Source organism: Patella vulgata, chromosome 3, assembly GCF_932274485.2.
Source record: "Patella vulgata chromosome 3, xgPatVulg1.2, whole genome shotgun sequence".
NCBI classification, from domain to species: domain Eukaryota; kingdom Metazoa; phylum Mollusca; class Gastropoda; family Patellidae; genus Patella; species Patella vulgata.
The window spans coordinates 57,224,099-57,251,936 of NC_065881.2; the positions used below are offsets into that span (position 1 = coordinate 57,224,099).

At 32.6% G+C, this 27,838-nt stretch overlaps 1 protein-coding gene across 1 annotated transcript; it reads left to right on the top strand.

Annotated features, from left to right (window-relative positions):
* Positions 1 to 57: 57 nt before the first annotated feature.
* Positions 58 to 27,775, top strand: LOC126814620 (armadillo-like helical domain-containing protein 3). Its single transcript, XM_050539893.2, has 26 exons — positions 58 to 207; positions 1,999 to 2,185; positions 2,809 to 2,865; positions 3,163 to 3,228; positions 3,662 to 3,742; positions 5,240 to 5,347; positions 5,805 to 5,897; positions 6,000 to 6,074; positions 6,390 to 6,476; positions 6,647 to 6,703; positions 7,384 to 7,427; positions 7,823 to 7,930; positions 8,164 to 8,239; positions 10,439 to 10,514; positions 10,769 to 10,870; positions 16,170 to 16,228; positions 16,542 to 16,607; positions 16,826 to 16,895; positions 17,587 to 17,647; positions 18,876 to 18,964; positions 19,178 to 19,260; positions 19,628 to 19,754; positions 20,949 to 21,024; positions 21,311 to 21,389; positions 22,686 to 22,802; positions 23,227 to 27,775. The coding sequence occupies exons 2-26, from the start codon at positions 2,063 to 2,065 to the stop codon at positions 23,317 to 23,319; spliced, it is 2,073 nt and encodes a 690-aa protein (XP_050395850.1). The 5' UTR covers positions 58 to 207; positions 1,999 to 2,062; the 3' UTR covers positions 23,320 to 27,775.
* Positions 27,776 to 27,838: the final 63 nt, after the last annotated feature.

Consider the following 27,838-nt stretch of genomic DNA (forward strand, 5'->3'; position numbering starts at 1 on the left):
ACTGTTTTTAGGGATCCAAAACAAGATGTTTTCTTCTCTACTGCTATACCGGAAACGGAAGTTGTCTACCTAAGAAATTGAGAAATTGTGTTGGCAGAAAAAAAATCGAGTAGTGAAAATGGGAATGCCATTATTTGTCACCATTTTGCACTCAAATATTTATTAAATATCAGCAATTATGATTGTTGTTTTTAATTTAAAGGACAGGTAATTAAACATGTGGTGTTTCATCTATTAGCAGAACCACATGCACTGACAGTTGTCACCTAAGTAATGTCAGTACTTGAGTTGAAAGTTGAACTTCGTCACAATTAATATGTAACAGGCATTGCCTGAGTAGAGCGAAGCTGATTATTGTCAAATATAAAACCTTCATAAAATGTTAATTCATTTAGTTTTTCAAAATTGATTTTTATTTAGATCTAAATTTTATACATTAATTTTGTTTTTAAAAAAAGAACAAAAAAGTGTGAGAATTATTTTCATTGACGTAAAAAATATGTGACGTCATTGATTAGACGCGTCATAGAAATAGTTCTATGAGGCGCGTAATCTCGCTTGGGCGAGATTTGGTGTGTAGAATTATTTTTGTTAGTTACGTGATCTCGCTTGGGCGAGATTTGGTAAGTTCACATGTGCATTGCCTGTTTTGCCCAGTGTATCCGGTTCCGGTCTGAATTTTTTTTTAATCAACAGTCTGTGGGTGACATTTTTAATTACGCTCCTGTGTTACCGGAAAAGAGCTTTGCTCAAGCACCGCGCTTTGCACGGTGCTTTAGAGCTTCGTACTACTAATTATAATACATTCATAACATTGCCCAAGTCCGGAGTTAGTAGAGTGAAGTTGATGTGGTTGTTGTTAAATATGAAACCTTTGAAAATAAGTTTCTCAAGTGATAAAAAAAATGTTAAATAATTTCATTTTTCTAATTGATTTAATTTAGATCTAAATTGTATGATTATTTTTTTAAAAAAAAAAGAAACAAAAATGTATGAGAATTATTTTCATTGACGTCAAAAATATGTGACGTCATTGATTAGACACGCCATAGAAATATTTCTATGAGACGTGGTAAGTACATGTAGTAGTAGTAGTAATATGATTCATAAAGATTAAGCATATTGTTAAAGCTGAAAACAAAATAATGTGAAAGAAAATAACATTCGTTAAGAAGGATGTGAACAAATAATAAAATCGCTAAAAATAAACAGTACCGGTAGGGGTGTGCTGCCTTACTTTATTATTATCACAGGGATGGAATGTGAAAATTCTAATGTAATGCGCAAGAGGTTGGTTATCCCGTTAAAGTGTGCAGAAATAATGTTCAATCTGATTAAAATACAGATCTGTACTTTGTTTCGTTTTTTTATACTTTCGATGGCCTACACTACATGAAGATCTGACCGACCAGTGGTACTTGGAGGTCACTTCAAGGGTCGTATGAGCAGCTTTTGACCCTATGCCATCAGACATTGATTAATCAATCAGCGTTGACATTTCTAGGGGTTTACCCACAGTTCGTGCAGAGAATGCCAAGAACTCGCCATAATAGCCCGTTTCATTGGCTAATTCCTCACATCAACTAGAACGCCTGTTTTATAACAACTCTTCCAGATCCTAGTGTTGTGAAGACAAGTAAAACAAAATATTGAACTATAAAAAACAAAACGAAATAGGATCTGAGTCAGATTGGATGATGTATTTATTTATATCTACAGTTATTTAGGCAGATCAATGTACATCATTAAAGCAAACTTACAACCCAGATTTCTAACCCAATGTTTGCATGTGTCCTACATTTACCATATACTTTTTAAATTGTTAATTTCAATTTTCTCCGTAATTGAGCAAGGAACAATTTTAAAGCTGTGTCACCTTTCCGCTTTTGTGGACTAGTTTCAGTATTATACATGATGGCTCAGTTTTTGAATTGTATTGATCAAGCTGAATCGTCCCAGTTTATCCCCCATCACATCTGGCTTTGTTTTTTATTTCAGATAAAATAATACAGACCAGTCCATGTTATTTTAAGTATTAGATTGAAAATCATTAATAAGCAAAATGAGTAACGAGGCGAGCGGTGGTATTAAAGAGAAAACACATGTTATCTTGTTGAGGAAGGGGTCAAACAGTAGAATGGCCTTAAAAGAAAAGATAGTTCAAATATATGAAGCATTTTTTCAGGTATAACAGTTGCATGGATTAATATCAACTTAGTCAGTTGATACAAGTTTTCTACTAATACTATAGTCCATGATACATATATCATGTGTATATTTCGTAGATGTACAGTATATGATAAAATTAAAGTTCTGGAAAGAGGCATTACCACTTTCAACAAAAAAAAAAAAAAATATTTTATATGATTATTGATATATGAAAAATAACCATATACCGATGCTGAAAATCCAAACACTAGCAGATTTAGAGCTAACACTTTGCACTAATAGCATTCAGTGAAGTGCTTTTATGAGATCCAAACTCATGGCATTTTTGAATGGACAACCGTATCCCAATATTGAATCGTCACACTCACATCTGTCTCAAATATCACATGCTCCAAAAACCTGCGATTTCAAATCACTACAAACTATTTATGGAATAAAAATTACTGCTTTATTAGCATTTGTAATATGTCAAGTGTGATGATTTATGAACATTCTACATATGTAAATGTTAAATACAATCATTCAAGCTTGTTAAAAATGGCTTAGAGTAAGGGATAATATGGTCATCATTGTGATTAAATAACAAACCATTTATAATCTTTGAACTGTCTACATTATTATACTTTACTTCATATATAGGGAGAAGATCCTTCCAGAGGAAATGCTAATTTCTGGGATGAACTATTTTTACTCAAGGTAAACTTTTTGTTACGGTCACATGGACAATAGAGTTCAATAGTTCTTTCAAAATCTTTTAATTTGTCATGTGTCCATGTGAGCTATAGTAGACTGGGGACCACATACATGTGCTTGCTTGAATGTTATTTATATAGATTGTGTCAACCAAGAGAGAATAGAAAAGATATTTGGTCTGCACGTTATAAAAGACATTAATTATTAAGGATGGTTATCACCAGCAAGTAAACAGTTTATGTTTGGGTGCTATAATTAGTTATCTTAGGTAAAATATTTATAGTCATATCATTTATATAGGTAAATACCCAGTTTATTGAGGCTGAGATAGAGAAGTTAAGTGGCGAAGGTTTACTCAATTTGAAGGTATGTTATTGTCATTGCTCAATATTTAAGATTTGTAGTTCTACTCTCGATAGTAAAGCTGTAAACTATGAGCAAAATTTGGTTATTACTGAATGGTTATTGAATTACCAGATGTTCCACAATCCACACATAGTTTAAAGTGTACACATTTATGAATTTACTACTGGAATGTGGTGACTCGTTTTTATCTTTCTTGGCACTTGACGTAAAATTAGGCATGCAGCTTTCAGTAATTGATTGTCTATGGGACTATACTAAGTTATTATGCTTTGATTATTATTTTAGTAGGAAGCCCTTTTATCCACTACAATCTAATAGATATCTTTTTTTCCCCTCTTGTCCTAAACTATTTATTCTCTTCTTTTGGAGCAAAGTTAACTGTTAAACCCAGTGTGAATCATGTTGTATGTAGTATTTGTCTTTTTTATTTCAGGAGAATTTCAACTTATTGTTTTATAAAGCTGTAGAAAGTTTAAATCAAGAAAATCCGATCAGAATTATTAATGCTCTACAGGTTTGTATACAGCTGATTCTTGATAATGAATGAATGAAATGGGGTCTATCATCTTCTTTTCATGCACCAACTAAGCTAATGAAGACAGATTCTTGATAAATGAAACATAATCACAGTAATGAATGCAGGCCACAAAATTTCTATGCTTTGCGTAACCATTTTCTTTGGTTATGCCAGATGACCATTGCGTAACCATTTGGTTACATAAAATGGTTACACTATTTTCATGTTTTATCCAGATTTAAATGGTGCTATTATTCATTTCCACTTGCAGTGAATGTATTTTTAAAAGAAATAACTTGACTAATTTATATTCTTTTATATTTAATATTATATTTTAAGGTTAAGTGTTTAAGACTTTAATCCCACGGTGTCCCCATTTAAACATTAGAAAAATTTGTTCCACTTCACTAAATCCCTATATTTTAATAATTGTGTTATCAATCGGCTTTTTCAAACATCAAGCGGCTGAAGCCGACTATAATCAGCCGATTAAGATCCCTGATGTATGTAAATGACTACTCAGTTAACTCGTCATGGTTTGGTTGCAGAGGTGAATTAGTTCCAAAAATGGATTTTCGTTTCTATATCATACCTGACCTTTAAAAACCAGAAATGGTAGCTACCACATTGTTTTCAGTCACTGAAGACTACATACATACTTCATATTACACTTGTCATTTGTAATCATTCTTCCAAGCACGTAGCATGAGATAGCCTCACTCATAGGTAGTGACTGATTGACAAACAGTATTTATTAACCTCGGTACTCTATAAACAAGGTCTCAAAAGGAAACAGAATAGTTTGATGTGATGAAATAATATTAAAATAGACAGGACAGTAAAATCATTTATATTAGCAGTCAAGTGATGCCATGTACTGGGTGGGGGTCAAAGTTGACGATATACATACGGGTCATTGGTACTACCGTACAGCATGGCTATAGAAATGAACACGTAGTAAATTCTTTGGAAATATAGCTGACATCTTAAATAGTCAAACTCATTTCTCATTTTGTATTTGAAAATCAAAAGGTATGCTTTCAGATATTTATGACATAACTAATCATTTAAAGAATTAGGGGTGGGGGCAATTTTAAATGAACCTGCTTGCAACTGGCAATACCTGATGTCAAAATATGTGATCTGTCAAAGTACTGGTAGTAAGATGAAGAAATGAAATGCCAAGAATGAATGAAAGGAGTTTGTTCTATAATACAAATAATTTAGACCTGTGTCACAAAGTCAACCTGTATAAAAATTGATGAATTGTGAATAAATTTGTTAATGAAATTTGTTAACGTAACCGATATTTCAATTTGCGTAACCAGGAAATCTGTCGCGTAATTTTGAAGTGGCGCGACCGCACGTAACCGATTGGTATCTTTCGTGTGAATTTTCGTGGCCTGTGAGTGTGGAAATATCATTTTAAGTTAATTAAATTGATAGTTTAACATGTAGAAATATATACTAATGTGTTGATGTGTTTTGTTCCAGACGTTGTGTGCTTTAATTCGAGGTATATTTAGAAAGAGTACTGGTAATTATGGTTTTGATATTATTAATCTCCTAATTGGTTTTGATGCAGCTGATTCAGTAATGCAGGTACATATTATTAGTACATTTTCATTCTATTTTTAAAAAGGAATTAGAATAAAAATTAGAATATAGACAACGCTAATTACTGAAAATTCAAGACCTGACCTGCTTAGGTGAAAGCATTGATCATAAAGGTTTCGATATTTGTGTATTTCAGATCATAACTTTCTGGATTATGGCCCTTAATTGTACGAAAAATCACTATTGTTTTTAGCTTGTTCTCTATCCATCTCTTGCAAAATGTGGGCATATCTTGCCTGGCAACTGCTGGTTATATTCCTGAAGTAAATAGCTAACTGTTTTCTATTGTTCATGTATTTGAGTATTGAAATACATATTGTGTTCAATTAAATATAAATGCTAAAACTAAATTAATGCTTTGTTCTCTGCTCATAATGATAACTGACTTGTGGATTTTGGACGCATGTTTAATTTAATGGATTTCTTTTCTTTTTGCTTTCAGAATTTAGTGGAGAGTATCAATCATTTTTTAACTGGAGATTTTCCATGCAGTTTGAAACAGTTTTCACTCAAGTTTCTTTTGGTTCTTATAACAGTAAGTTTTATATTATATATCAGATTTTCACAAATTATGATTTGTTTATTACCATAATTGCTCCAGGAATTGTACGTTCATTGCATGGTATGTATTTTTCAGGCGACAGATAATATCAGTCAGAATACTATGTTAGAATATATTATGAATAATAGTGTTTTCGAGTCCCTTATCCTGGTAAGTTATTGATATTGGATGTAGATATATTCTATTCTTTTCTTATTGATTGGTTGATTTGTCCTAATAGTAGTATGTTGAAAACTCAATCAAAATGCAGACATTAGAATGTAAATACAAACATAAACAATTGTTCAGTTTTTAAAGCTACTCTTGAATTAGCAGAGATGCCTTTCGATAAACAAATTTAGAAAATACAATTTAAAGGTATCTGTGAAACATTTACATAAAATATTTTTGATGTAGTCATTCAATATAAATGTCTGCTAAAAGTAATATAGAGTATTTATATAACAATATGCAATATAATTTCAGAATTTAGGAAATCAGTTGTTTCGGTTACAGTTAGGTCATGATGCTGTATCGGTTCTCACTATGTTAGTTCAATACAGAAAATATGAGGTAAGAACTAAATACAGATTATAGTGCATGGCTAATAACAGCAGTATTATATTTCTATAATAACATATATCCCCCTTTTTAATACTGAAATCAAGTGTGGGGATTTAGAAGTTATTGTTTGGTACAAATTATTCAGAATTATAATTATATTATTAAATCTTTTATTTCAGTCAGCTAATCCATATATTGTGAAGTTATCTATTTTAGATGATGAACTGGCTCTTACTGTAAGTATATATAATTGCTTTTATCTTGTATACTAATCTAAACAATTCCAGTAGTGATACACAAATGTATATTGCTTATCTGATTGGTCAATATAAAAGTGAGACAGTTTTTGACTGTTACCATAAGTCATACAATCACTGAAATAATTTCCTAATACTATAATTTACATTTGGTTATTGAATTAATTAAGTGGTAGTACCTGTTAGATAGCTAGAGTTTGTACCCCACAGAGACAGTCCTTGTTACAGTAACATGATTGTGTAGTTGTGACATTAATTTTCTTCTACTAGAAAACAATAACGTACTTTGTAAACATGGTACTGTTTTAAGGAATTTATTATTCAATCATATAATAATCTTAACAATAACTTGGGAAGATATATAGACTAGGATATCAAGGCCAGGTGCTAACATAGGATGGAATTCGGGGAGTTATGACTAAACTCACATGGAAACAGAAAGTCTGTATTTATTCAAATCTAACTATATAGATTGCACATGAGATGGTTAAGGTTTTCAAAAGTTGTTAACCCAAAATAAACAAGTTTTTTTTATAAAAGACATATCTGGGACTTTTTCAAATTTTGATAAAAATAGATGTTTATAATGATTATCACAGTATCACATGATGATGATCAATAGATATATTATTATTATTATTGTTTTATTTATCTTACAGGGTTATGCTCAAGTTGTATCACTTCTCTTATCAGATTTTAATAGGTAAATAACCACAATTTAGTTTATATTATTCAATGTTATTACTGTTGATGTTGAAAGAATAATCACAGGCTTGGACAGAGCAATCAAACTGTAATGATATGGATGACTATCTGATGTTACATATATAAATATTCTTATGTTTATATCTATAGAGATTATGAGACCTATAATATATTGTTTATATTGATAGAGTTATTAAAGATTAATGTTATATATATATTGTATATATTGATCGAGTGTATTAAAGATTAATGTTATATATTGTTTATATTGATAGAGATTATTAAAGATTAGTGTTATATATATTGTTTATATTGATAGAGATTATTAAAGATCAAATATTGTTTATATCGATAGATTATTAAAATTAATGTTATATAATATATTGTTTATAGAGATTATCAGACACAGACCAATGAACAACAAACTGGCTGGTTCTCATCATTAGCAAATATGGTTGGAAATATGTTCGTGCCCGAAGAAAAGAAAATTGAATCTGTAAAGTAAGACCATATTCCTTGTGAAATGGGGAGACTTGCCCTCCAACAACCAGTGTACACATCTTTTCAAACCTTCAATGGATAATATCTTCGATCAGAATAAAGTAATTTGAATGAAATTTTCAATATATTTATTTTGCTTTATCTATTTTTGAACTATTATAGCAAGAATGGTCAGCTCTTTATCTAAATCTTACATAATGTATCTTTAATACTTGTATATTTATTATTTCTAGAGCCAACGATTTAATTCTATTATCTCTTTATGAAGCAATACATCTTAATCGAAATTTTATAACAGCTTTAACTCATGTAAGTCTTTTTTAAAAATATATTTTCATGCGCTAACCGATAGTATTAAGATACATTATTCTGGTACGTGTTTTGTAAGAATTTCTTGCATTACTTTCATTAACTTTGGATCACATTGCATCAGTGATGGGATTTCCCCCGTATATTCTGGACATGTCCGACGCTATTTTCCAAACGTCCTAAATTTTCCGACCAGGAATATGCCGAATCGAACATCAAGACATGGTGAATAATATTAAAAATTCCAAAATGAATATAGTGTACTGAGTGTATAACTACCACCCAACCCGATTATCGTTGATAATAGGCTGGATTGATTAGGTAATCAAGTGATCGACGTATTTATCGTGTTATACCGTCTATACACCTACCTTGATTAACTACTTAATCTGGCTTGATTGGCTGACTTAATCTGTTGTCAGACAATTCATTAATCCAATCCTGAACTGAAGTCATTGCTTCTCCTTTGTCGGACTATTTATCAATCTAATAAGAGTGATTATAAACTTAATCTACGTGATTACCCCATGATTTCTCCATTGTCAGACGTTTCAGTCTCCTTGATGTCGGCCGACAACACGTAGGAATTAGTCATATATGTCACATATCCTAATAACACCTCATATCCTCATAACACCACAAATCAATATACATTGTAATTGTATCCGATAACTTGTCTGTGATATTTCTTCGGTGGAAGCCAAAGTTTATTCAGATTTAAAAAAACATTTGAATATATCACTGTTATACTTTAATGACGGTTGAGTTCGAATTTCGTGAAAATCGGACCAAAACTGCCGGACAAAATGGCCGCACCTCAAACGCAAACAGTGTAAAAATATGGTATATCAAGGTTGTGGACCCTCTAGAGCTCACGTTTTTGATCTGATTTTGATGAAACTTGAAATACATGTTTATAACCCAAAGATCTTGGTTCCTTTCGATATTTGGCATATCGGATCGTAACTTCCTGAATTATGGCCCCTGATTGTACGAAAAAAACGTGTTTTTAGCTTGTGGTCCCTCAAGAAGTCACAATTATTATCTGATTTAAAAAAAACGTTTGAATATGTCACCGTTACACTGTATTGTTGGTTGAGTTCAAATTTCATGAAAATTGGACCAAAACTGCCAGACAAAATGCTTCTCCCCCTATGCAAATAGTGTAAACATCTGGTATATCAAGGTTGTGGACCTTTTTGATCCGATTTTGATGAAACTTGAAATGCATGTTTATAACCCAAAGATCTTGGTTGCTTTCGATATTGGCACATATCAGATCGTAACTTCCTGAATTATGTCCCCTGATTGTACGAAAAATCGTGTTTTTAGCTTGTGGTCCCTCAAGAGGTCACAATTATTATCTGATTTAAAAAGACATTTGAATATGTCAACTTTACACTGTATTGTTGGTTGAGTTTGAATTGCATTAAAATCGGACCAAAACCGCAGACAAAATGGTCGCCTGTCTTCGCAAATAGTGTAAACATCAGGTATATCAAGGTTGTGGACCCTCGAGAGCTCACAATTTTGATCCAATTTTGATGAAACTTGAAATGCATGTTTATAACCCAAAGATCTTGGTTGCTGTCGATATTTGCGCATATCGGGTTGTAACTTCCTGAATTATGGCCCCTGATTGTACTAAAAATCCTGTTTTTAGCTTGTGGTCCCTCTAGAGGTCACTATTATTATATGATTTACAAAAACATTCAAATATATCACCGTTACACCGTATTTTGGTTGAGTTCGAATTTCGTGAAAATCAGACGAAAACTGCCAGACAAAATAGCCGCCCCTCTACGCAAATAGTGTAAACATCTGGTATATCAAGGTTGTGGACGCTCTAGAGGTCACAAATTTGATCCGATTTTAATGAAACTTGAAATGCATGTTTATAACCCAAAGAACTTGGTTCCTGTCGATATTCTCACATATCTGATTGTACCTTCCTGAATTATGGCCCTTGATGTTACGAAAAATCGCTTTTTGTTAAGCTTGTCTCTATCCATCTCTTGAAAAATGTGGGCGTATCCTGCCTGGCACGATAACGTGTAGCCCTTCTGGGAGAGCTATTTCATAAATAACATGACATGAATACTAGCATTATTCTTTTACATTTAACAATTGATTAGCATATTAAAACTCATTTAATTATTTTGCTACTTGAATTGAATTTAGATATTGTTGTTATTGTAGTCACATACACCATCAACAGCAACCACCCCACCATCATCACCAGTTCTATCAAAACCTCCAGCATTAGATCTACAAGGTACTTATTTATTCACATTATACTATGATAAACACAAAATTTTAGAAATATGAGACAAATACATAGGACGATACTTTCGGGAGACTATACTACATGTGTTTTAGCAAGAAAGATGATATCTAATTTAAGGTCTATTTTGAATTGTATGTTGTATAAATTTTCACTCCATTCTGACATCAGGTGTTACTGTTAAAGAAAGAGTATCAAAAAAGTTGTTGCATGTTATTTCTAAAATTTCTATTGTTGGATATTAGTTACAGAAAATGGTAATGGAGATGAAAGTAATGCTACACAACCAACTAACTTATTGGTTACATTTCTAGAATATAGTTCTATTGTTATGCAAGATACAAAAGGTAAATACTGTCAAAGAAGAAATTTTAAAACACATGCAATAGTTTTATTATACGCCCACATTTTCATGTGGATGTATTATGCTGTCGCCCCTGTCCGTCCGTCCATCTGTCCACAATTTGTTTGTGGACACTCTACAGGTCACAATTTTTTTCCAATTTTGACGAAGCTTGAAAAATAGGTCTATCTCCAAAAGATCTCGGTTTCTTTCAATATTGGCATGACCATAACTTCATTGATTATGGCCCCTGATTGTTCGAAAATTCACGTTTTTAGCTTGTGGACACTTTAAACACACCTTGGGTAATGGCAATGGAATGTAATCTTTACATTTTTTAAGTAATGACCATGTAATGAGTAATGGAAGATTTAAAAAGTAATGAGTAATAGAAATGTAATTAATTACATTCCAAAAATCATGTAATGGTCAATTACATTTCAATTACATTTTATGGCACATAATATAAATATTTCCAATATAACAAGCCTCAAATTTTATAACACCAAAGAAGATAATTAAGCATATCTGACACAAATCAAATTCATTATACAGTGGACTCTGTCACATCCGACATCGTACGGGATCGTTACAATATTTCTGATCACACAGCGTGTCGAAATACCGAGCTTTCTCCAAAACCGGAAATACTGTAACTTCGAAAACCGGAAGTATTTTTATATTGTAGCTTTGAATCACCAGAATGCTATTCCCTTTAAAAATGATAAACCTTTCTGTACTTTCAAAATTTTATTACATTAAATAATTAACAATAACAATGCATGCGTACAATATATTCATAAAATCATTTACATGTAATATCAATGCATGCGTACAATATATTTATAAATATCAAATTTTGAGTTGGTGTAAAATCGTTTCTTACTGCAGTTTAAATTATCGGCAAACTCCTGTTTAATTCATCTTTACGCTTTAATATGTCTGACACTGTAGCTCGGCCAATTGAATACTTAACGGCTAATTCCTTCTGCGCAGGTCGTGGAACTTTCTCGAAATCTGCTATAAGTTGCCGCTTTACATCTAATGTCAAATCTGTTCGGGCACGCTTTGCAGGACGTTTAGACATTTTGAATACAATAATGTATAATGATTCTTCAATCGCGGCAATTTTTATATAATGTCGCGGTATTTGACATGAGTAACTAAAATCAAATACCAAGCGCACTCTTACAAGAGATTATAAATTGTAAAATAATCAACAAAGAATTTATAACATTATCAAAGTAATCAACACAGACCGGCACTTGCGAGTTTTAATCTCACCGATAATTGATTGGTGATTGCTTGTTAATCTTTTCTGGCTTCACACCCATTGAGTTTTAATCTCACCGATAAACTGGATGCTTCACACCCACCGGTGTTGATTCAATGGAAATTATGTGACAGGACGGCTGATTGATGTCGTAATCCGGAACATACAGAATCCGGATTTACCAGCGATTTTTTTGGCTGAAGTAATAAGGAAATAAATCGGGACATGAAAATCATGTCGGATGTCACAGCAATCCGGAGTGATCAGACATCGGATGTGACAGAGTCCACTGTACTTTAATAAAAAGATTATTAATCAGTTTTAACAAATTATGATAGGAATAAGAAGGCATTATGTAAGACCCTTTTTTAGACATGTAAACTAAAGTGTGGATTTCGGAATAGATGTATATTTTATCACCCAATAATACATTCTACAGCAGATATCGCTTGTGTGACAAATTTCATAATCTACTGCGAAATCTCCTAATGAGATATCACTTTACATGAATTTGATTGGTCAGTTATAAAGGAAACTACTTAACCTCATTTCTATCTATCTATCTATCCTTTTGATAATCGTGCATATCTGAACGTAACTTCCTGCTAGAAGTCACAATTGGTATTCAATTTTAAAAAACGTTTAAATATATCACCGTTACACATCAATAAAGGATGAGTTTGAATTTCGTAAAAATCTGAACTTCTGGACAAAATTGTCGATCCTTGTACGCAAATAGTGTAAAAGTATGTAATACCAAGGTTGTGGACCCTCACAAATTTTATGCGATTTTGATGAAACTTAAAACTTTCGATATTCGCACATTTCAGACCATAACTTCCTGGATTATGGCCCCTGATTGTTCGAAAACTCGCTTCTTTTTTTAGCTTGTTCTCTATTTATCTCTTTTAAAATGTGGGCGTATCTTGCCTGGCACCTGCTGGTTAATTTCTGTACACATTTCTATTTTGTAACATAACAAAATAAAGTACAGATAATTTGCTTATTGCCTATATTTTGTAGGCTAAACCAATTTAAATTTTAGTTCTTCCGTGTCCTGAAAAATAAATTTCCCCATGAATGATGTTAAGTTTAATGTTTTCTTATGTTGAACTAAAAGCTTTTGAAAGTTTTGCAAGGATAAAAAATCAAATTGTCGGATATTTTTACCGAAAATAAAGGTACATAACTCTCATTGTTATTTAAGTAGGCAGTTTTAGACCACACACTAAAATCATGTGTCAACAAAATATTCAAATAGGTGCACCTTGTTATTTTTCATATTTAATTCCCGTGTGATATTCAAATTTATGTCAGTAATATTCCTACAAAATTATGTGTTGTCGTAATACGATAGAATGAAAGCAAGTCGAATACTGCCAACCCGTACTTTTTATCAAATTCATGCCAGTAATATTCCTCCAAATTTAACACATTTTTCGGGGTCTAGGGCGACACTTTTTTTCAGCAAAAGTTCAGCATTCGTCTTATACTCTGTTTCGACTAATATATGGATGGAGATAAAGAGCGGTTGACTTCATCTGCTAAATAATAGCGCTCGACTCTGATCGCAATTAAATAGTTACACTACAATAGAATTCGGAATATTTGTCGAAATTTCTCAGCTTGTTTATTTCTTTTTTTGAAAACGTAAACCCCATTCAAAATATTTTAATAAACCCTAGAATATGCATCAAAATAGAATCTTTTCTCAGACATTTTCCATGTGATAATTGTCACCTTTACATCTCTCGTAATTTCACTCGTTTCGCGAGATTTCTACTTTTGTTTCGGTTATTGTATTATAACCACATGTGTGTGACAGATTAACAGATGTAATAGGATATGTGACATATATGACTAGTTACTAGATGTTGTCAACTGACATCAAGGAGATTAAAATGTTTGATAATGGAGAAACCCCAAGTTAATCACATAGATTAAATTTATAATCACTCTTTTTGGATTGATACAATCCAGCCTATTATCAACGATAATTAGGTTGAGTGGTAGATACATGTATACACTCAGTACACTATTAATTTTGTAATTTTGAATATTATTCACCATGTCTTGATGTCCGATTGGGCGTATTCCTTGTCGGACAATTTAGGCCATTTGGAAAATAGGGTCGGACATGTCCGGAATATACGGGCAAAATCCCATCACTGGACCTCAGTATCATGCATCAGAAGCAATAAAATGATTAATCATGATTGAATTGATGGTAATCGATGTCTGTTAAACCTATATCTGATATAAAAAAGATGGACAGATATAGTGGCCTTTTATTTAATATAGTTAATTTTATATAGTTAATTCTATATAGTTAATTTACAATATTTCTTTTATATTATTCAAAAAAAGTAGGGGATATTTGATTTTGGGGGCATAATACTAAAATATGCAAATGACTACGAAAAAAGTCACTATAGAACCTTACAGAAGAAACATTTCCAGTTACATGTGACGCCCAAACGCACCAATAGCTACCGCATGGAATGCAGGTGATGCTTGGGATCATCATGGGGGTCCAACCCAAGATTTGCACGACTCTGACTTTGAATGTTACAGTCATTGTGGCATTGAATTCCAGGGTGGAAACATCAGTTTAATTGTTTTAGTGACCAGAAAACAAATTTTGATATGCGTCGGCTTACCCAAAATGAAAGGTTACGTGCCCTTGGCATGCTACAGATCGGCACAACACAGGCGGTTGTGGCGCGGACGATGAATGTTTCTCAGTCTGTCATAAGCAGGCTATGGTCCAGATACCGTGATACACAATCTGTACAGGACAGACCACGCTCAGGTCGACCAAGGGCGACAACTCAAGCCCAGGATCGATTTATCCGTACCTTGGCCTTGAGAAATCGTGTATCACAGCAAATCAGATCAGCGCTCGTCTTCAAACAGACACTGGTGTGAGAGTGAGTGGCCAGACGATTCGGAATCGACTGCATAGGGGTCACCTTCGTGCCCGACGTTTTCGCGTGATCCCTTGTTTGAGAGATCATCACATTCAGGCAAGACGTCGTTGGTGTAGGGATCGTCAGCACTGGGATAATCGACGCTGGAGCAATGTGATGTTTTCAGATGAGTCAAGGTTCACTGTTGAATTTTTTGGACAGACGTAGGAGGGTGTGGCGTCGTCGAAACGAGCGCTTCCAAGACGTTAACGTCATCAGACATGATCGATTTGGGGGTGGTTCTGTTATGGTGTGGGGAGGCATCACTGTTGCTGGAAGAACGGCTTTACATGTTGTTGCAGGGCGTGTTACAGGCCAGTACTACCGGGACAACATCTTGGCAGTCCATGTTGTGCCGTTCGCACGACGTCATGGCCGCCGTTTCATCTTCCAGGATGACAACGCAAGATGTCACAGGGCCAGGATCATTACAGGTTACCTCCAACAACAGAACATCACCACATTACCTTGGCCAGCACTGAGTCCCGACCTCTCCCCCATCGAGCATGTCTGGGACATGCTTGGACAGAGGTTACGTCAACGTCAACAATGTCCTGCCAATGTCCAAGAACTTGCTGCTGCGTTGCAACAGGAATGGGACAATCTGGACCAAAATGACCTTAGACGTCTCATTAGGAGTATGCCACGTCGGATCAATGCTTGTTTGGCAAACAGAGGAGGATTTACCCGTTACTGACTTGGTTGTGATGCTGTGGTAACTTTGCTGTTTGACCCCAGGTATCATTTTACCCTTATAATGGTCAGTCTGTGCCTTACTTAGTCTAACGATCATTTGGAATAAATCGATGAATGTGAACTTCATTTCATTTTGTCATTTGTTTCTTCGTCAGTTTCATTAGGTGACTTTAATAACACTTAAAAATCAAATATCCCCTACTTTTTTTGAATAGTATATATAGTTAATTTACAATATTTATTCTTTATTTTAAAAATAATTGCGATATGACAGATTGTATTAATTTCATTCTTTCTGAAATATATATTTTTTAATTTAATGCTATATAAGGTCTAAGATATTTATTGTACATTTTCTATTGTAGATACAGTACGCCATAATAATGCTAAACTGTGTTTAATAATATTAACTTGTATAGCAGAGGTAAGATCAGTTTTATTAATGTGTATTACACCAACATTACATTCATAAGGATCTTGCGAGGAAAAATGTCTTGTCAGTCAAATCTATGGCCTTGTGTATACCATTGGCAGCATGTGGAAAATCCTCTGACAGTTTGAAATTGCAAAAATGTGCAGAAAAATTAGATGATAACCCCTATTCATTTCAAACAACTGCTGGTGGACACATATTTGATGTTTATAGCCCATATGTTACTGGTAAGCTATTTTAAAGGAAAGTTATTTTAACTGATGAATTACATACAATTAATTTCAAATTGAATTTGCTATTTTAGGATCAGTATGCCAATTCCTTGATGCATGACGTCAATATGACGTTTAGAGTTCCATTACATCGCATGGTAAGTCTAACATACAATAATTTTAAGATCATCTGATAACAATGAAGATTTTTGATAATTATACAATTTATATAAATGATAACACATATTTCCTTATTTATCTTTCTGATTTTTTCATCCTCTACATAATATATTACGTTTCTAAATATTTGAAAAAACTTCTTGAAAGATTGTTTTTTTACTTCAGCAATTATATAAGGTTTTTTGTTTTACTTTAGCCAATGAGACATCGTAAAGTAAAGATAGAAAAATATCTGACATCTAGACCATTGGTGGCTTCCTTATTAGGTATATTATAACCAGTAGAAATGTATGTGTGTGTGTAGTTCATTGATTACATTGGTATTGTATAATTCCTGACGATCCATCATTTCTTGCATTTGTAGACTTTTACTTTTAATAGTTTTGGTTTAGCAGATTTTTGATGTTAATACATTTGATTTAGCTGATTTGTGTTAATCCCAATTTTTCACTGTAACCCAGGTATCGTTTAATCTTGTGTATCTAGCACTAATTTCTTTCACATTCGTTTAATATCAAATCTTTGTTTAAAAATTTGTAAAAACTGTTTAAAATCACCATAAATCATTTAATTTGTACATGTGTCCAGTTTAAAGTTGACTGATTAATTTTGATAATGAGTGTCCAATTTACAAGTATTTAATTTCCTGATCACTGTTCAAATATTAATCATTATACATCATTAATCAATTGGGTTGTTTATTTTTTAACAATGATTGAGAAATTAAACGCTTGTAAATTGGACACGCATTATCAAAATTGAATGGCCAGCTTTAAACTGGACAGAAGTACAAATTAAACGATTTATGATGATTTTAAACAGTTTTTACAAATTTTTAAACAAAGATTTGATATTAAACGAATGTGAAAGAATTTAGTGCTAGATACACAAGATTAAACGATACCGGGGTTACAGTGTTTGTTCCCAATAATAATATTCTGATTCCTCTCTTGACAGATTTAATGGTTGAATTTACAATGAGTCACATGATGAAGTTATTCCCTATGGAACTCTATTTGTAAGTAAATTTTGTTAGCAAAAAGTGACAATAGTCATTAGAACTTATATTGGGCATCAGTAGCCAATGGTAGCCAATGTCATCTCAAGTTCTTGACATACCCTTAGGCAAAGAAAAATGCTTAATGTTGTGACCTAATCTCACTGGATTTAATGACTAGCAGTTCGAATCCCAACCTGAATTTTCTTGTTTCGTTCCAATATAATAATGAGTAATTGTAAAGTTTCTTAGTCACGGATAAATACAAGGGTTTGTGTACAAATTGGTGGTGCATGTGAAATGAAGAACTGTTGCAAGCACCATCATTATCCTACATCGTACATGTCATTTAATTAACCATACAGCATTAAACATATCCTATGTACATTCGAGAATGACCAAATTGTTTTGTTGTCAAAAATACTGGATAAAGAGTTTTATTGAGATATTAAAACCTGTCAAAACTACTAAATAAAGAATTGTGTTGAGACTTTAACCCTGCCTTTAGAACCTGGTACATGTAAATATTAACTACCCCAGTTCCGTTAAGAATATTAGAGAAAACTTATATATTAATACAGGTACATCCATGAACAGACTGAAAACCTCCCTAGATATGTGAATATAGCGTTCCCTATTATAGGATCATTTACTAGTACGCATAGGTGTGACAGCTAGGCAAGTGGTGGGGCTGGTTGGGGCAGGCTAAGGATCCCTAGTTATGACCTGTCAGTATTAAAGAATTGTGTTGAGATGTTAAAACCCATTCCTTTGCTATCAATAATATTGAATAAAGAATTGTGTATATGAATTGGAATGGAAGCTTATTGACCCTATTTTCTAAAGCTGAGGACGATTTCTGGTGACCTAATTCTGGCCTCTGTTATTACTGTATATACCTAACTAAAAATGTCTGTAATTACATGTAGAACCCATTCCTATTCTGTTATTACTACTTAATAAAGAAGTGTGTAATTAATAAGCTAGTTATACTATTGTAGAAGTCCTGGTATTATACAGCGTGTATTGTGTTGTAATAATTAAACTGATTGTAATATTGTAGAAGTCCTGGTATTATACATCGTGTATTGTGTTGTAATAATTAATCTGATTATAATATTGTAGAAGTCATGGTATTATACATTGTGAATTGTGTTGTAACAATTAATCTGAGTGTAATATTGTAGAAGTCCTGGTATTATACATTGTGTTTTGTGTTATAATAATTAAACTGATTATAATATTGTAGAAGAAGTCTTGGTATTATACATCGTGTATTGTGTTATCAGAAGAAATGTCGAGTTAGATTACAATATCCCTGGAAAGAATTATGGACAGGTAGGATTCAGTACCTTATATATTCTAATCAATCTCCATAATCCAAACCTTGCACTGAGCAGTTAATGCAATTGTTAATGGTTTTTTTACTGCATATGAATGTACTTCTGTATGTACTTGCATTTATAGATGTATTCACACCAGTTACCAAACTTTGTGAAGAAAATTGGTTAATGGTATATTTTGTGATATTATTTTCTGCTTATATTTCAGCATTAATCAATCTGTTAAAGTTTGTAATGTCACATGAAACCGCACTTATTAAAAAACATGACATCTTTATTCTATCTTCTAAGGTAATTATGTACTAATTATATATAATAATGATATTATCTATATGTGTTGCTGTTTCATTTATCCAATGAAATTGTCTGGTGTAAAGTGCACTACTGGTTTTCAATATAGACATTTCTTTTCAGTTTAAACTGAATTGATAATGAAATCTAGGCTGTTATTGGTCAAAATCATTGAATTATCTCCGATCAGACGACGATTCTTTCACCTATTTATTGTAATCTTTAAGAGGCATTTAGTAACTGGATAGGGCAGTAAACTATAACACATACTTATTTATTGTACTTATAAGTAAGGAGCAAATTTGTCACAGTCTTTTACTATTAGAATTATTAAATATGTAATATTACTGTTATTTTATATTTTCAGGTAGTCAATGTATTTAACTTATTTGTAACATATGGTGATACTTTTCTGCCTAATCCTAACAGTTACGATGAATTATATTATGAAATAATTCGAATGCATCAAGTATTCGATAATCTCTACTCTATGGGTATGTACATATATTATAACATAGATAAATCTTTATTCTCTTAAAGGCAGAGTGCGAGCCAGGAATTTAGGCTTTAATTATATTTAAGACATTTTATTGTGCATCACAAAGAAAAATTAACAATTTGTGAGAAGGACTGTTTCAATAACATTTAGTAATTGAACTAGGAATATACAGGTCACAATTCTATGGAATACAATTACTGTTTATTATTGCTTATAACAGAAAGATGGAATGCAAGGTTGGGTGAGGCTTTAGTTCTGTCATCGATTCAAGTGGCTGTAGTTTCAATCTTGCATGTGTATGTGACCAGGGATTTCATCTGCATAACCTAAATTTTCTCAAAGTTCTCTGGTTTCTTCCCACTGTAAAAGGCTTGGGTACGCAAGAAAGTAATTGAAATGATATACCATAATGTTAGTTCCAAAATGATCTTTTTGGTGTTGAGTGATCATTAAACCTCTACCCCATATCTGGTATTGATGAAGGGCGTTTATTGAAGAAAAATATCTGTAGAACTGATAATCTTTATTTAAATATCGGTTCCCAGAAAAGTATTTATTGGTTGGTTATTTCCAATAAAAGTATGGCAATTTTGGTATATATGTAAAGTAGAGATATCCAATCTTACTAGAAAAATACTGGATTCCCCCGAAAAACACTCATGGAACGTATACAGGACAAAAATGTAAGGGTTCCCCTAATCAACAGCCCGGTGATTAGGAACTTCTGCACGCGTGATGTCAAAGGTCACAAGCGAACCTTGAGCGTTTGATGTACAAGTTGATAAATTTTATGAAGAGTTAGACGTACAATACTTTCTGAGATAAAAATGACGGAAAAAAATGCGGGTAGTGGATAATCCGAGAATTTAATTAGGATTCGATATTTTTAGTAAATAGTAAGCGATTAAAGACAACATCATCTTATGTATGCAATGAATTCTCCTCTGGCTCCCATGACCTGGTTTGATCGAATTTTAATAGCAGGGCATTCCTTCGCAATTACAATGTTTGAGAAGGATTTGAAGCATAATTATGACAAATTAATTAGTTTGAATATGTTTTTGGTCCATATATACCATTAAATCACCCAGTTTGTACGCGGGAACCCATCTTTAACATTTCAACCTGACAATTTTCTGAAATAAACAAACGATGTATTTGATTGTAATTTATTTCTTTGTTTTTTTAGCATTGAGATATACTACTACAGAAGGTGAATATAAAGATTCAGCTGCCAGGCTAACTAATAATCTAGTCAATGTCAGGTATATATTCTAGTAATATCTTATATCTCGTACTGGGGGCATAAAGCAGCAGGTTTGTCTGTCACAAATTTGTTTTCAGAGCATAACTAAGTTTTGTCTTTTGTTTTTTTATAGATTTTTTTCAACAAATAATTTCCTTTCTTTTCACCCAAACTAGTTGAACAAGTTCTAAAGAAATGTTTTTTTTTTTTTTCTTTACCCAAACCAGTTAGACTAGTGTAATTTACTTCCTATTATAACTGTAGTTTAGCTATAGAGTAAAATCTATTCCTCTGATTCATTTCAGAGCAATTATAAATCATTTTACACCAAAGGTTGATTCCTGGTCAGCTGCTAATAATCTTTCTTCTTTAACAGAAGATCAGGTAATTATGTTTTCCAAGTATTGTATAGGACACATGGATGTATCATATGCAGGAGCCACAGTGGCTAAGTGAGTAAGATGCTGACTCGCTAACCTGGGGGATGCAGGTTCGGTTCTGGTGTTGGCCAATAAAGTTCATCGGAATTTTCCGGTGTGGTTTCCCCTTATCAGTGATGCAGGACAGCTGTCTAGTCATTTGGATGGGGAAAAAAATGAGGTCCCTTGTCCCGTGGAATTCGATAGTGCCGCTGTCCAGGCAAATTTCCCTCATAGCACACTATGCCTTTCTTCATTAGCCCAGTCGGAGCAGAACAGTAGGACGTTAAACCCCATTTCATTTCATTTTTATATACACCCACAATAGCTTGTGGACGCTCTAGAGGTCTAGCTTATATACACAGTGTGTCATGAGACAAAGAAGCCTATTGATTTTAAGCGACTTCCGATAAATACTGCCAGAGTTATGGCCCTTGATCACTTCAAAAAATCTTGTGGACGCTCTAGAGGCCAAAGTTAATATCGGATTGACTTTAAATTTATAAAACAGTGTTTAAGGTCATGAGACGAAAAAGCCCAGTGAGTTTCAATGATTTCCGATAATTACTACCAGAGTTATGGCCCTTGATCACTTGGAAAAATCTTGTGGACGCTCTAGAGGCTAAAGTTAATATCCGATTGACTTTAGATTGATAAACAGAATTTAAGGTCTTGAGACGAACAAGTATATTGATTTTCAATGAGTTTTGATAACTTGAACAGCTAAATCCATGATATTAAAACAAACAAATTCTAATGATTTTCTGATAATTACTTAATGAGTTGTTACTCTTAATCAGATTTTAGTGTATTATAAATGTTTCATTACCGACAATAGAAAACATATGCGACAACTCTTGTTGACTGCTCGGACGACTTGGCTGCTGTGGGTGTATGTTTCATTGCCTGGCAACCTATCTTTGTACTATACGCAAAGTGAGTTTATAAAAGGTGTTTGCGAGAAAATTAAGGTTCTGTGTTTAAGACGCACCTTGCTAAACTATATCTGTGGGTATCATTTCAAACCGACTTAATACTACTTGGGTGGTGTTGTTCCCAGTGGTACTCTAGCATGCCCTGTGTTCTCTGAAAAGTATGGGTCACTGTTGACAGGTCAAAAATATGTTCCCTTGGGGTTAATCAAGTCACACTTTCAATCTTGCAAACTGAAAATGTGATGTTTCTAATGACTGAAAAAATAACATGATGGACCTGTTTAATAAGCCTGTAATAATGAAATAACAATGTGTTTATATTTTAGGTATTGGAAGTTGTTAGGAGTAATTATGATACATTAACATTAAAACTACAAGATAATTTAGATCAATTTGAAAGATATTCAGAAAAACCAAAAGAAACACCTTTTTTTACGCAATTGGTAAGTTAAATGTTCTGTATGTTCTAGTAAATAAAAAAAGCGAAGCATTAATTTTTATGACTGATTACAGATGTTTCATTTAAAATTACCTAGCGGTAGTGTGAATACCACTTTTAACATGATCTGGTGGTGAGCGAGACTCACCATGTTTAATGCTCCCCGCCCATGTTTAGCATGCAGTTTTTATGAATAAAATATTCTACTGAAAGTAGTAGAGGGTGTCTATAATAAGTTGCACCCACCTTATGTCTCCAACTAATTTTAATGGAATAGCTCTTATACATTTCTAATGTAGTTTAATAGTATATGCTTGAGTGTATTTATTAATAATAAAGATACCAGTTTGAATAAATTAGCTTATAGACTTTTCTATGCATGTTTATTTTTAAGATTGTCTATGAGTCTATTTTCTTTCTTCTTTTAGGTGCGTTCAATAAATTGTGATGTAAGAAAAAGTGTCTCAAATTTATCAGCACAGCATCATGATATGTTAATGGAACTATCTCACGTATCCTAAAAAAAACTCTTCAAAACTATCAGTCTAGTTATGTTTGATGATGTCTTTCATTATTAGTCACAACCATTCAACAAATATGAATGTGCTGCCCGACAAACATCAGATGTCTAATTCCAGGCAGTATTGTGGAGTAATTAAAATCCTGTAACTCCTTGTATTGTGTTCAGTTAAACTATTTTATTGATATAATGGTTGTCAAACGTGCAATTGATTATGTATGAGTACTGCCTGGAATCATATGCTGGCTTATCGTAGGATGAGTGGATACAAAACACTTGTGATCGTAATGAAATGATGATAGAAGTAACAGAATTATATTTATGCAAGCATCTGGATATGGTCGAAGTGATTGTTATATTTATATAAAAAAATTTATGACATTTTCAGACTACCCTGTAACAAAATATGATGGCCTACTAGAGACAAAGGTCAGCTACAGAGGGTTGAGTAGTTTGAATGTATGAGTTTCTGCTTTGTCAGATACAGAGAGAGAGTAAGAAAGGTTTAATAATGGCCAATTATAATTTGGCACAGAGAGAATGTATGTTTTATTTCTGTGTGTAAATGGTGGTATATGCATGTATTTGAAAAGCTAAATGACCAGCATCGGTTAGAAATTTAGTCATGTGTGTAGTATTTAATGAAATCTTTTTATTTGTCCGAATGCGTAATAAGAAATTTTTGTCTTGCTTGTTGATTTACGTATAATGTGAAATGGATATTACTGTATTAATATTATACTACATGTAATTTATCAGTTGTTGATAGTTGTTTTTTGTATAAATTATGGTGTGTGTATACTGTAATGGGACAATACAATATTACTACAAGAAATTAAATTAATAGTAGACTAGAATGTGTTCTGAAAGTAAAATATACATGTAGTAACCTGTAGATCAATTTATTTCTACATTTAATGCCAGAAAAGTCAAAGTAGTTAGCTACAACGTAACAAAATACCCATCAACCGATCATTCTCTACTATATATCGTCGGTGAAGTGTCAAGAGGGTGTATCTAAGAATTTTGAAAGATTAAGAAATAGAACCTTTTGCATTTTTAAAATTTCCCAATTAATATGGACATTTGTCTAAGCTGTGTATCTTTCTGCCAATTAGAACTGTTCTGAGTATCATGTGTAGGGTGGCCCACGCACCTACAGAAATACAGTCCACCGCTGATAGTTCGAGACTACCACTGAAGCGTGCACATTCGCCGTGTCGAGGCCAACTTTCTGACAGTATGATACTATAAATAGCCATGGCACGTGCAATTCTCTACAAATCTATCAACTATTACAGCCGTAAAAAAATTATTGTTGACGATTTTGAATAGCAGTGAAATTAAGCTTCTTGGTTATTACAGCAGATTTAGAAATTACGTTCGTTTCATTTTTTAAATCGCTTTATCATTAACTGTACCGTTAAGAGCGGCATCTTTTGGTTTAGTACAAATAATATCTCAGAAACACTCGGTTAGACAGGAACATGATACTAGCAGTAGTTTCATTTTACTTTTACAAGCTTCTTAAAACAATTGTTGAGCTAGCTAACGTGCTCATTTCTAAATTCAATTTCTTGTTCTAGCTTTCTGTTATGTTTCGTAAAAAAGTAGTCTTGATTATCCCGACCTGTCAATCAGCCCTAGAATGGTCGATAGACTGGTTAAGCGAGACTAATTTCAAAACAAGGGCACGTAACCTATCTTTTACTCAAAAGTGTCTGGATGTTATGGACGACACATGGAACCAGTTTTCAGTCTATTATTTATAGATGATTAATGGTCATAGCTTATTAAGTACAACATGATCGTTTATTTAGTGACTATAATTGTGTGAAACTGATTTGAGGCTTGGCATATATATAAATATTGTGGCGAAATTGTCGAGATATATGGAGATATTTATTTATGGTGGGTCACCCTATCATGTGTCCAAATGTTGTATCTTGATTTGTGGAAATTTTAAAATGCAAAAGGTTCTATTTCTTAATCTTTCAAAATTCTTGGATACACCCTCTTGACACTTCACCAACGATATATAGTAGAGAATGATCGGTTGATGAATTGTGGTTTATGGAGGAAAAGAATATTGATTGAGGCATTCTTTACCATGTTTTATGGAGGAAAGTTGAAAGATCTTACTGCTTGTAACTATGTGTCTAAAACAAGACATAGATTAGGGAGGCAACAATGACCCCACCAAAGTAGAATGCATAATTATATCAGACAGGCCACACCAATTTGATTTTCTGTTCTTCAAAGTCTTGATATATAAATAGCCACTTGAATCATGTCAATTTGGTTTCTAACTAAATCTTTTTCTCAAAAAAATAAGAAAATTTTTACAGGTGATCCTGGAGAACAGAAAATCAAGTGAAGAATTACAGTTCTGTATTTTTCTCTCATTAATTTACATGGTATTAAAAACTCAATATGTATATATTATAGGAAATGTATATTGGTATATTATTTATTGACATAAAAGGGATAATATTTAACTGACAATATTTATAACCGGTTATGGTATTGGAACCATTATAAACCTGCAATTGTAATATTACTCAATTACCGATACATTTATCCTGGTTTATAAAACAAAGTATTTGGGGGAAAATATGTTGATGCTAAAACAGGAAACCTGCATAAATTTGCATAAAATGTATTGGAACCCATTACATGTATATATTTTATATAAGCAAAATTTTCTTTTTACAATATTTTAGTGCATATAGAATTATAATTAATCTTTATCAACATGATATATCCTAAATCAGCGTGGTTATTCTGGAGCAGAATTTATGATGTAATTCTAGTTCCGTGAACATTTTACAAGACACAGTGATTAATTATAACTTTAATCATTTTAACAGATGGCACTATATGGTAGCTGATAGTGGCTATGTAAAATCTGGTCTTCAAATATATAAACACCTCAGAATTTATGAAACTGACTCTCATGATTTTTTTAAATTGTGAATTTTAAGTTATTGTTTACTTAAACATTTATATCTAAAGAAAATATTAAATGGAATTGATCTGATATGTTGCTGCTATGTGGTTAAATTATCTTTTTAAAAAATGAACTCTGCTGGTTGTTTGCAATCAATTTGTGGCATTATGTGAATGCATGACACTTTAATAAACTACTAGTTTTTGCCATGCATCTTATAACATATAACTACTAGTATTTTGTTGTTGATTATCAATAACAGGGAGATTACCTATCACTGTACCTTCCAAAAAAATGACCAAGGCCATTTTTGTTTTGGCTAAATTGTTATATATCAACGTTGGCTTGGTCTACAGATGTAAAATTTTGAATGAAGACAGATTGTAATTTTCCAAACCACATTTACACAAAAAAGGCAATCAAATTAACATCATCAGTGTTCATCCAAATTAAATTCAGTATGTTGAAATATGTTGAGTTTCATCCACCTGCTACTAAATAGACATCTGACTTAAACACATGATTGTATGTCCAAATGGTAAAATTATTGTTTAATTTGTGGTTGTATTTAGCTAGTAAACATGTACAAGGAATATGTCTATTTGTACATAATATTTCATTGATACTATATTGTATATTCTGTATGAGGGTCAGGAATTACATCAAAATTCTGAGAGTACAGGTAAATAGATCAAATAAAACAATAAAATCTAATTAATATTGAAACTATGTTTATTTTAATTTAGTCCTAGATATTCAAATTACTGGAATAATATTTACTCTTACTTGAAGACACCAGTTCATTTTTCACACAGATTATTTAATGACCAACAAATTCTAAAGTAATAATAATAAATAATAATGTATATTGATAATGCGCTTAATAATCCATCCATATACACATGCTCAAAGCGCTATATTTAAGGAGTCTCTCATCAATTAAAACACACATAAAACAATCCGTTTCTAATCTGGATAAGAGAATCTAAACAAATGAGTTTTTAGCTGTGACTTAAAAACTGAAAATTTGAGATTCTCTGTATGTCAAACATCAGGTTCAGGCATACCTGCAGTACATCTTTGATAAGTAGCTAATCTGGCCCTCATTCTATTCATAGAAGCGTGTTGGTTTATAACTGCAGTTTTTTCATTCTTTGTCACATGTTGTTGAAATTTCATCAGTTTTAGATTTTCCATCTGCAGCCTAACCCTTGAATCTCTGTTGACGAGAGTTGGGCCACTTGTTGTGGGGTTAAGATTAAAGTTACGGCGTAACAATTTGTTACGCTTGGTGGTGATTACTGTGTGCTCTAGTGGAGACTTTTCTGTCTTAGCTTCTGCAACCTTGTAAACATTCTCGCTTCTTGAATGAACTCCATTAGCTTTCATTGCTTTATCAACAGGGTCCATAATGAATATTTCAAAAGTATATATTGGTTCTGAAATAAGAATATAGATTGTGTTGGTCTAAGAATAAACTCTAGCAAAATTTCAAGTTGCACATTCATTATTTACAGAGTTATTGCCTTTAATCTCAAAACATTTTGAGTTTTAGTAGGATGTCTAAAAG

Bases quoted from the DNA above. Each gene is read 5' to 3' on its own strand.
- LOC126814620 (XM_050539893.2), top strand. From the start codon at position 2,063: ATGAGTAACGAGGCGAGCGGTGGTATTAAAGAGAAAACACATGTTATC. The intron at 5,898-5,999 runs GTAAGTTTTATA...TGTATTTTTCAG, and splicing joins TTCTTTTGGTTCTTATAACA to GCGACAGATAATATCAGTCA. The intron at 16,229-16,541 runs GTAAGATCAGTT...TTGCTATTTTAG, and splicing joins TATTAACTTGTATAGCAGAG to GATCAGTATGCCAATTCCTT.